The 11,924-nt window shown below is 48.6% G+C and overlaps 1 protein-coding gene across 4 annotated transcripts in view; it reads right to left on the bottom strand.

Moving 5' to 3' along the window:
• The window catches only part of dop (microtubule-associated serine/threonine (MAST) protein kinase dop), a 297,922-nt gene that overhangs the window by 54,970 nt on the left and 231,028 nt on the right, over positions 1-11,924 (bottom strand). The window contains exon 1 of one of the 4 annotated variants that reach the window (XM_075672081.1): positions 5,107-8,916. The exons of the other annotated variants lie outside the window; for them this stretch is intronic. Within the exon in view, the coding sequence (XP_075528196.1) occupies positions 5,107-5,367 (261 nt within the window). The 5' untranslated portion in view covers positions 5,368-8,916. Of the gene's footprint in view, positions 1-5,106; positions 8,917-11,924 lie in introns of those variants that run through there. 4 annotated transcript variants of the gene reach the window in all.

Genomic DNA, 11,924 nt, shown 5'->3' with positions numbered 1-11,924 from the left:
TGCTCATGTTTTAGTAGAGAGGGTAAAGCACTTGGAGCTTCCGCTCAAGCAGAGCACATATGACACCCATTTTTTTCCAATTAATCATGACCACGTAAAATCATTAAGCTGCCCTTGCTTAAGCAACACATGCAATGAACATTTTCAGAATATGTGTGACAGCGTCTTAAGTGGAGGCAATTAAATCCAACATGACCTTTCTCTTCCACACAGAAACACCTCTGACCCAGTCAATAAGAAAGAAATGCATCTGTGCAATATTGCGAAAGTACGAAAACAGAGATTGTGAGCAATATAAAAAATGATGTGATTCATGAGGCACACCCTTAAATTTTACCACACGAGATTCTTTAATGTGCAAATCTAAGTACATGAGCGTTATTGCACAAAACACATGCTCATATGCATTCTGCAATATGCCTATCATGGAATCCCATTAGAGCAAGCTTTATGAAGGTTCCATGACAATAGCAGAGGTTACTGCTGTACAATCACAGCGCTGTCAAAACAGCTCCATTTTGAAGCGAAAGAAATGCAGAGGAGCAGAATGCACAGCTGTGGCTCTGTGAAGCAAACGTCTGCATGTACATGCTAAGTTGCAAGCAGCTATGTCGCAGTGTCATCAACCTCCACCTCCTAAATGGTTTGAGCACCACGAACTGTGCACAGCAGGAAGAGCGAAAACAATGGATGCTGCGTCAAAGATCGCAGCAGTGCAACGATACCCAGCAGGGGCGGCTAAACAGAATAAAATGAAACAGAAGGAGAGTGGGGTGGATGACAGTGATCAGACAACTCACAGCTTGTTGTATGCCCATGCAAGGGAGAAGCGAAAAATTAAGGGATGTTAATATCTAACCAAATGTTTTGCATATGTGAATGGTCACGCTGGTAAGCAATCACAAGTGCCGCAAGTCACAGTGGTGTAGTAATCACTAGTCACAAGAAACAGCTTTGCTGCACAAGGTGAACTCTGAGGGGGAAAAAAAAAAATAGAAACTTCAACACCCTGTCAAGAATCCATTATGCATATTTTCATGGCTGTCATGAGACCCTGCGTGGAACAGTTTACAATAACAACCAAGTTTTTGATGCTCATTTAACTGTCCCTTTTATGTGCTGCACAGAAATAATAACCTTATCTGGCAAACAGGCTCTTGTTAAATGGCAAGCTGGGCAAATGACCAAGTCAGTACATTTATATTTACATTCTCACTAATTTGACTTATTAATCACACTTTTACCTGGTCAGCTGGTGTTCTGCCAAACAATTTATCGCATTAAACTCCAGAGGCATTTTGCACATTTTTCTTCACTTCCTCAAATCCTGCTCAGTTCATTGGCCTTCCTTATCACCCTCTTCCTCACGTCAACGGAATTGATGGCCGACATGACATTGTTTCTAACCTCTGTTCTTTCAGGAGTACTACTAGCTGAACAGGATGGCGAATGGGCAAATAGGATGCAGTGGCGACACTTGAAACGCTTTTGCTACTTAGATTAAAAAAAAAAAAAAAAGCCGCATACAGGGACTTTAGGTTAGCCCAGATAGGAGAGCGACCACCTTTGAAAGGCGTTGGTCCCAGAAAACTGAGTGGCGCTAAGAAGACAAGCACAGGCATAAGAATGACAACACACCGTCTGTGTGCATACACCATACATCTGCTCTTGTCTCTCAAGCTCTGCTCAGTTTCAGAGTATGACTGACCAACTAGCCTGGATAACTGCCTTGGTCAGTTTCGATTCCTGGACAAGGTGGAATTTTTTTCAACTGGAGCATTTTCTTTCTGCAAAAACCCTCATGGCTTTCCTACGTAGCTTCATTCTAGCCTTATGCAGGTGACACTTTCTTCTAATTCACATATCTTCTAGCTGTCCAGGCCTCTTTGCTCGTGGCAAGATTGCCCCTTTATTTTAAAATTTGATTTGAAAATCCAACTTATTGTTCCCACTTTAGTAATTGTTTAAATGAACTGTGATGCGAAAACCAGTTCTGAACACGTTCACTCAAAAGAAACTTTGAGCATGAAATAGATATCATGAGAAAAAACAGCTCTTTGGGTCAAGCTGAAAGTGGATTGACACGACAAAAAGTCAAAGCACGTAGAAGCAGAGAGAGAGAACACAGACAGAGTGATGCAAGCATTGCATTTTTTGGCAGTCCATGCCCCTTTTGCCCCCACGTGGCAGTGCGCTTGTGCCAAGCCTGCTCTCTGCCGCAGCCACCAGCACAAGAGAGAACAGGCAAACTACGTCTTGGCAAAGTGGCTTTCGTCACGCTTTCATCACGTGCGAGAGTTGTGCCAGCATCAAGGCTGTATGCTTGCCTGTCAGCAGCCACAAGTTTCGGGCAACGACACAGACGTGAGGTGCAACCTCCTGCGCTCTCGACGGAATTTTTTGGTGGGGAAAATAGAATGCTTTCAGATCTATGCAGGAACAAAAGAGCTACTACCTATGGTACTTTTGACATTAGCACTCTAAACAATCACTAAGCCGAAATATGAAGCTCAGTTATTGTTAGACTGCACATCTGGAAATAGATACTGATGATCATTTAGTGAGGGGTATTGGTAAGCCAGAAAAAGATGTAGAAACTAAAGACACATGGCAACACCAATTTGCTAAAAGTGATGTCCACATCAGCGACAATTTCCTCAGAGTAATGGGAACCTAAGTTGAAGGCCATGCCTTTGCCACAGTGCAAGTGCCATAAATTGACTGCTGACACCATGGCTGCTGGTCTTTTTGAAACTACCTATTCCCATGCAGTAGTGTGGGAATAGGTGTTTCAACTACACCTTAAGTCCCAACTTAGGGATAGTTATTGGCCGACGAAGCTTAACGACCCCAAGCGGCACACAGACTATAAGAGACACCGTAGCATAACGACCCACATTATTTTAACCATATGAAGCTTGTTTACGGTGGACCTAAAGTTTGGTACATTAGTTTTTCCATTTCATTTTCGATGAAACGTAGTCACTGCAGTTGGGAATTAAACTCACAACCTCACAAACAGCTGGGGCATGCCATAACCACAGAGCCAGTGCTGCAGATGGGGATAATTAATTTAATTATTCATTAAAGTATAATTACTTCATGCATGCATCAAGGAAGCGGTGCATTATATATGCACTGCTTTTAAAAGTAAACAATGACTCAGTCTAGGAGGTTTGGGGACCTTTTGTCTGCAGAAATCTCACAAGTATGCAAAAATAATGTGAGAAGTTGCGAGACACTGACACAATCAGAGTTGTACTTTGGAAGTTTCACAAAGGAAAGTTTGACCTCCACTTCCTTCAACAGTCGACCTTGTTTTGCCAAGGAAAACATTTTTCAATAGAACTCCAAGCTGATTGAGCACTGCTATGCGACTTCCCTTTCTTCAGAGCATATTTACCACCATTCTCCAAGTGCCTTGAACAGCTATGTAGGTTAGTGTTTCTGCATGTGACGTGTAGAAGTGATGCTTCTTGAATACAATAAAGATGTAAAAGAAAACAGAGAAAAGAAGATCTTTGGTTTCCATGCAATCCACTACAGGTTGTTGGAGATTTTGCTACACAATAGAACTTGACGCCTTTGGATGAATACTGCATACAGTGTCAGAAAAGCAGGAAAATGTTGCTTAGCATATACTTTATGTCCGTGGATAATATTCACATCTCTCAATACACTGTCACCAACACAGGTTAAACTACTATGCTTTAACACAATGGGATAAAAATTTCAACACATTCTGCAACATTTGAATATGCTGGATCCCTTCGCATGCACAGGTTGTTTTCTAGAAGCAACACACGAAAGCCTTTTGGTGGAATTACTAGGTTTTCGAGCCCAGTTTTGCTAAAGCAATCTGTCTGTTGGCAGAGTCCAAGATGTAACAAGGCAATCCGCATGTATCGGAGAAAAAGTGCAAGAGCTTTAAAGGTTGCTACACGATTAATGCGCTCAACGTTTGTTGATAGCATTCAAGCTAAATATTTTAGTCAATGAATCACAGTGTTACAAACTCACATTCGCTAAATTAGTGCTGTCAAGGGAGCAAGTTTTATCTTAGCCCTGATTTGGCAAAAAATGTAACTAGTGGCAACAAGTAAAAGATTATCAGTATTGGCTGGCCTCAGTATAAGAAGCGAGGATTTAAGCACAAGATCAGCACCATGTGAAGTGAGTGATGACTTAAATATTGACCTGCCTCTGCGTCTTCTTTGTGTTTATTATGCCCATCTGTGTACTACTGTTGTGCTTTTCGAAATGTTTTAGCACTCGCCATCTCTTCTTTGCAATATGCGCGCCTTTTGCATGCTCTTATACTAATCAAAATGTCTTATGTGCAGCGAAGCAATATATAACACAGATGTGGTATTTCAACCGCACTAGATTGGCATATTGCACAACATGAACAGCACAAACCCTGCCACAGGTTTATGGGAATGTGGTGGAAGAAAATCACAATGCACCTCTGCAAACATTTTAACTTACTTCCCTGCAAGGAACCTGACTGGCCGTAACTGCTTCTACAATTTTCATCTTTCTTTTCGGAAAAACTATGTGGTGCTTCCTGGCATAGAGATGTAGCTTGGCTAGTAAGAAACTGATGTGCTTTTATCTAAAAAGAAAATTGATTGACACTCCATCTGTAATCCTACAGGTTTATGATCAGCTAACTCTTTCACCTGAAACGACACGTTCACATCTGTGGACCGCTCTGCTGCAAGTTCCGTGAACACATGCAAGATTTGTGGCAGTGTATCGACGCCACACAGCAAGTGCATATTCCCCGTAATCCATATATTGATAAATGTACACAATCTGTCGCTATTTGATGGAAGGTAGTGATACAACCCCGATATCTTCACCGAAAGACTACTCACGCCACCCACTCACCCACCCACCCACCCACCCACCCACCCACCCACCCACACACACACACACACACACACACACACACACACACACACACACACACACACACACACACACACACACACACACACACACACACACACACACCGAAGCCACGCTTCAAGTGGCGAAAGCAACTCTCTCGGAGGCGTGTTTTGAGGGAGTTTTCAACGCTCCTCGACTCGAAGCTCTCACCTTCAGTTGAATCACGGAGGACAGGTTGATCGGCAAGGCCAGCGTCAGGCTACGCTTGCGGAGAAGCGATTCGCTCGCGCTACGGCAAATGCCGCCGCTGCCGCTGCCCGTGCTGCCGCAGCTGCCGCTCGAGTCCTCGTCGGCCGTCGCCGCCGACACGCACGGCAACGTCGGCGACGGCAGGAGCCCGGCCGGACGACCGCCGGCCAGAGGCGAAGAGGAGGAGGTCGGCGCCAGCTCGCCTTTGGAAGCTTTCTCCATTTTACGCCACGCAAGTCGGCGCAGGACGCCACTTCTGCTCAGACACACCTCCGCCCGTCCGTGCGCGGTACCATGCCTCCCGCGGTGCCTTCATTGGCGCCTCCCATGACCGTCGGACAAAAGTTCTTCGGCACGGAAGGGCAGTTTTAACTTCGTCACGACACGCAATCGTGTTCGCTAGGCTCCGGCAACCTCGCTGCCATATCGTACCGGGGGGTAGAAAAAGGAAACGGCGGGATTTCGGGTTGCAGAATACGCGCTCCTGTTACGTGTTCGCTAAGCGTCGATGAATATCTTCGTGACGTCGCGAGTTCTAAAAAAACGCTCTCGTAAAACTAGGAAACGTTCTCTACGTGACGAATCAAAGTAGTCGTTTAATTTCTTCGCAGCGTGAAGCACATAAGCGTCCGCGTCGTGGTTACTTCGTGGCGAAGAAACTTTCTTTTTCGCAGAATTTCTGACTTGACGCTGACGATTGGCAAACGGTCACCAACTCGAATCTCGTTCGTCTGTCCTTCGTGCACTCGCTTTCACTCTGTCTTGCGGAGAGACGATAGTTGTTGCAAATCACAGAACGGCGTTCCCAAGTCCTCGGACGCCAGATAAAGTGCAAGAATCCACGCACCGACACACACGCACAGCGTGCATAGTTGCTGCTGTTGCCCGACGCAACGGAACAGTTTGCAGGCTTGGCTAGTTCGTTGACTTTGGTTTAGTTTCGAAGCGCACTCAGAGGATGCGGAATCGCACGTAAAAATACACTTCGTCGCAGGCGACAGACCTTTCAAGACGGAGGAGCGCGTTTGTAAAACGATTGCCTCTGGCAATCCCACGACCGTCCTTCGGTCACAGCACTCGAGCACTTTACGACTAATGGGGGGTTTTGATTCTGTAACTAAGCGCTTCGTTGTTGATCTTGCCGCTGAGCGCGTTTCGCTAGTCCACGCTTCATGGTTGTTGTCGTCGCGGCGTCTGCTCCGTCAGCGTTGCTGGCGCTGTCGTTGGAGTGCTGGCTCGGGCCACGAGCAGACGACGTTGTAGATGCAGGTCGTGACATGGTGACGCCGCGCTTGCACAAGGCGTCGCCGTCGGTTCTGAGTAAAGAGCTGAGACAATGTATATCCGCCCGGTAATACACACGCGATCCGCTGACGCTCACCAGATTGTACATACAACGCTATTCCCAGCAGGCGCGGTGATCCGAAACTGATGTTTCCGCGCTACCGCCGGCTGTCAGGCGAAGTGGAAATAGCGCCCAGCTCAGGCTGGTTTCGAGAAAAAAAAATAACGTCTACGCGATTGTCCCCGTCTTCGCGTTGTCCGTTAGTTGACGACGCGCACCAGATACCAAAGAATGACGATTCCGCAAGCGAACGAAAGAACGATTCGACTGCACTCGTTTTAAACGGACAGACGACGCGAGTATCGGTACATCCAAAAATAAACTCAACCGAAACTCAGACGAGCATGAGTGATTGATAACTTCGATAGATTTGAACGCAATATGGAGCCGTTATGACGTTAGTCGATGCTCTCACGGTATAGATCCAGCACAGCGAATGAGAAGAAGAAAAAAAATCTATAGAACGCAGACAGGAAAGAGGTCCTATGCACGGACGTGACTGCGTCGTCTCAGAGCCGTTTCCACGAGAAACGAAACGGTACGGCCGACCCGTCGAGCGTAGGTGCTGGCGGGCAAAGTAAAACAAAATGCCCTGGGCGTAGCACGGGGTATACGTACACTTGCTGCGTGGTTTAGCGCGTATCGATCCGTCTGGCGTATGTGAGGGCGACGAGAGTGTCTTACGCTGGAGCGCTTTCTTTGCCCCCTTAACGCATTCGCATACGAAAGAAACTGATAGCTTCACCGCGGACGCAGCGATCTCTCTCACGAGTTTCTAGGGGGTTGTTTCGCGCTTCCCCTGCCACCACAGCTGCGCCGTAAGCCCTCGAGATAAAAGAAACGAGTGGGGCTGAGAAGCTGAGTTCGTGATGCACTACAGATTGTGCTTGGGAGAGACCTCGCAAACCACCGCAGTCGAGCTACATGGCAACGAGCGCAGTACGCTCGCGTTGATCCTCGCTTCGCACGGCCCCGGAAAGCACGCGCTTTTGTGGAAGCAGGAAAAGAAACGTTTCGAGTGGAACATACGTTTCACTCATCGGCACGGGGGAAAATATAATGAGAGAAACTGTGCGGACGGTGGCGGCTAGTTTCCCAAGCATTCACCGTTCAATTGCGCAGGCAAGGTCGGCTCACAGAGAAGAGTTTACCCGCGAAACCCGTTTTACGTAGAACCTAGCCGGCAATTAGCGAAAATGCGCACCCCGGCCGCTTGTAAATAGCCCGCAGAGAGAACTGCGTCACGCGGGCGCTAAACATTCGCGGCTACGCCTCCTGTACAGCAGACTCGCAGGTAAGAAAGAAATGTGCATTTGAGCCGCCAGTCGGACTCTGGCAGGTTTGCAAACAGAACAGTCAGCCTGAACGCTTGTTTGATTCCCCCCCCCCCCTTTTTTTTTTCTTCTTCTTCGCTGTGTAGAGCAACGCGACCGGAAGGATAACGAACGCCAGCTGTCCCCGCCAAAACACGAGAAAAAAAAATAGAGGTACGATTGTCGATGTAGAGAAGAGGATTACCCTTCGGATTAAGACCGACTCACCCTAACCGGATAAGCGGACCAGTGCACCTCGGATGTCCCGTGAAAGCGGAGATATCGAACCGGGCGTCCGGATTTCGACTTCAGAAAAACGATGCAAAACCGAGCTAGGTAAACAAATAGTCGTCGGGATGTATAGTCAGAAGGCGAAGTCCGAAATCCCGCAAGGTGAAACAAAGCAAACTAGACAGTTCGAGTTGCGGGTTGGGGGAAGCGTCGCTTTCACTTCTCTTTTTGCTTCCCGTGTAGATGATTGCGGTGGGAAAGAACGAAAAGTTGGGAGGTGCTTTTCTTGGCTGGAGGCTACGATGGCTATGCCGACTAGGTCATTGCTGCGGCCTCGCCAGCGAAACAAGCTCGGACGACTCCGTGCCGCCGCTGCCGTTGCTCGAAGCACCGCAGTCGCAATAACGCCTCGTGTACCCAACACGATGGGACCAAGACCGACAGCGATCAGTCCCGTCTCGCCAAACCGGCGCTGCAGCTGCGGTCGTCCCGCCAGAAGACGCAGTCACCGTCATGGTTCCTCGATAGCTGGAAAAGACTGCTGCTCTATCACATCCGATGACACGAGGACAGGTTCCGCTTTATGTAATTCTCTTTCCTCGGCAGCGTATCAAAGAGGCAAAACCTTGGCGATCATTCTCACGCAGCCGTCGGTATCCTGCTTGCGGAATGCGCTACGCCACACACACGCACAAACACGCACGCACGCACGAAATGCCCGAGACGGCCGCAGAAGCACGGCATGCTTCACGAGCCACCACGCGATGGGGCGCACACAGAGACATGCGGCCGTTGATCGGAGACCGACCCGAGCGACCACCGCACCAGCCGGCCAGCCAGCCAGCAGCGTCGGCTTCCCCGTCGCAACACCGTCGCACTGGCAACGAGGGTAATGCAAGGAGGAAAGACGCGCCTCTGAGAAAGGGCAATGGAAATAAACGAGCCGTAGAAGAGAGGAGTCTAACGCCCTCTCCTGCTCTCACTCTTTCGCAAGGCGGTGGCCGAAAATGACTTGTAAAGTAACGCAATCACACCAGCAGCTCAGTGCTGCTTCGAATTACCTCCAATCGTTCAAGGCTGGCCAATTATTGCGCCATCTGTGGCCAAAGAAACAATCATCCCCGAATACTTTTGTACACAATAAATTACAAAAAATAGTTCGTTTTCTCGTGAAGAGATGGCGCGGCAATTCGTATAGCCCTCGAATCAAATGATAAAATTTTAACCTTTTTTGAAACGCAAACCTGGCACGGAGTGCTACAACTTATTCCATTAAAGAGCTTTGAATCACCGGCACATTTTCTCCCCGTCTCCTCGCGCGTTTCCCTGCTTTCACTACGGAGCGGGCGCTCCGTTGCTGGCGGCGCAATTCAAAACAAACGCCGCGCAAACACGGCGTGGAAGCCGAGTTTCGTCACTGTGACGTCAAAAGACGCAGTCTGCCATTTCGTGCGCAGTCCAGCGCATAAATACTTTCGTAGTCCAGCGAGCGGCTGCAAAGTGGAACCGACCCATTTGTACAACGGAATTTTCTCGCGGCTTCAAAGAAGCCACCGTTGCCCGAACAATCGAGTACGCCCTCCGCTCCCCGCCTCCTCTTGAGCTCTCTCGACCGAAGCAGACGACAAAATGCGCCAGGCCGCCGCCAAACGAAGCAGACGGAAAAGAATCGCCGCCCATGCATGCATGCAGACGGCGCACGCATTTCGCAACGAAAGAGTTCTCAGATATTTTTTTTTATTATTATTAGCGTATTCGTGCGCAGCTATCTCTGCGCACGCTTGCACTTTGAAGCCTTTCTTTCACATATTTAAAGCGTGTTTCTACTTCACTTTTTTTCTCCCTTTGCTATTTGCGATTAGCACGGTGTGAGGCTGCAAAGTGCGCGTACTGCCTGCATGACAGGGTCTGGCGCGCGTAATCATCCTCGCTGCGCCTAAATAAATTAAGAGGCCGCACTTCAATTATGCACACATTAGACAACCGTTTTTTTTATTTTTATTTTCTCTTTCCCCTTTTACTGACTCGACGCCTCTATACCGCGTAAAGTCATTGTCCACGCCACTGGCCAGAGCCCAACGTAACTTCCGGAAACAATTTACCACGAAAAAAAGAAGCACGGCGGCATGACTCCCATGACGCGCCACTTCGTTGTACTGGCGGGTCGACCCGCGTTTTTCCGCGTACCTACGCTGGCAGCAAAAGTGCTATGACGTATGCAACGCCTTAGCGCGAAGCGCTTTCGGCATAGAGGAAGACGCAAAGAAAACAGAAGTACGTTGATCTTTATCCTTTTCTTTCTCTTCTTTTGATCTTCTGGAACGCGATTCATCACCGCAGCGGTGAAAGTGCATAGCACGATCGCGAACTGTACACCATCGCTCTGACGCTGACTAAAAGGCAAAGAGATGAGCAGAAGCGTTCCGCAGCGATGAGCCCAATTTTCGTCGTGTTGTCGGAATCCGCAATATGGCGGAATCCGTTTCCAGCCAATCAGAGCCCGGTGAAGCCACGCTGCTGTGAGCCAACGGGAGCCGACAAGGCGGCGCACCCACACACACCCGAAGGAGTGGGGGGAGGGGGAGGATAGAACACGTGCCCCCCTCCAAATTTTGTGTCATACTTTGTCCAGAAATGTACCTTCTATGTGTATTTCTTTTTCATGACATATTGTGCGCGGTCTTTCCATACATCGCACTTCTCTAGAACGGTGTTTGGAAGAGAAGGTCAGCCTCCATCTTCATAACGAGCGAAGAAAGTAAATTGATGTTTGCACACCGAAGGGAGACGGGGTTTCGTCCTGAGAGCTGTGTGTGTGTGTGTGTGTGTGTGTGTGTGTGTGTGTGTGTGTGTGTGTGTGTGTGTGTGTGTGCGTGTGTGTGCGTGCGTGCGTGTGTGTGCGTGTGTGTGTGTGTGCGCGCGCGCGCGCGTGCGTGCGTGCGTGTGTGTGTGTGTGTGTGCGTGTGTGTGTGCGTGTGTGTGTGTGTGTGCGTGTGTGTGTGTGTGCGTGTGTGTGTGTTTGTGCGCGTTTCTGTAGGTGCGCAAGCTTTTTCTTACTAGCTAAAATTCAGGAGGATGAAAGAAGACACCGACGCATCAATTGCACTAGCAGTCTGATGTAATTAAATTAAATTATGGGGTTTTACGTGACAAAACCACTTACTGATTATGAGGCGCGCCGTAGTGGAGGACTCCGGAAATTTCGACCACCGGGGTTCTTTAACGTGCACCTAAATCTAAGTACACTGGTGTTTTCGCCCCCCATCGAAATGCGGCCGCCGTTGCCGGGATTAGAACCCGCGACCTCGTGCTCAGCAGCCCGATACCACCATAGCCAATGAGCAACCACGGCGGGTCAGTCCGATGTAATGTATACTGAGTATATGGCTAAGAAGATGCGCTGCGCTACAGCTCCACTCGACTAATTTCTGGTATACGTAATTGTGCTTATAACCAACGTATCACATAAGTTCGTGCCAGTTCGTTACAGGCGAGTTCGGGCATATCAAATTACCTGATATATGGAACTACATTTAGCGCATAAGCCCGTTCTTTATAACCGGGTTCGACTGTATTTCGCATAGTTTTCCGAGTCCAGCCAGAAATGTGTCGAAAGGAGGTCGCTCCCGTCCTGTCTCGTTCCTCCCCGTCTCCGTCTCCTCGCGCTGTACGTACAGTCTTCATCAAAAGTACACGGACCGCTCCACACTTTCGCCATATGCGTCGTTGGGCTATGTGCAGATGCGATTCCCTCGGAGCTTCCCTCCCACACCATACAGACCGCTGAATGGTCAGTGAGAGCGTCCTTTTAATTCCCCAGGAAATTATAACTATGGCGTGTACCGCGGTGACTCCCTCACAGGGACACTAAAAAGGACGAATATTTCACC

This window comes from Dermacentor variabilis, chromosome 10 (assembly GCF_050947875.1).
Source record: "Dermacentor variabilis isolate Ectoservices chromosome 10, ASM5094787v1, whole genome shotgun sequence".
Classification (NCBI taxonomy): Eukaryota; Metazoa; Arthropoda; class Arachnida; order Ixodida; family Ixodidae; genus Dermacentor; species Dermacentor variabilis.
The sequence above is the reverse complement of the archived record's forward strand: the minus strand, read 5'-3'. Positions and strand labels throughout refer to the sequence as shown.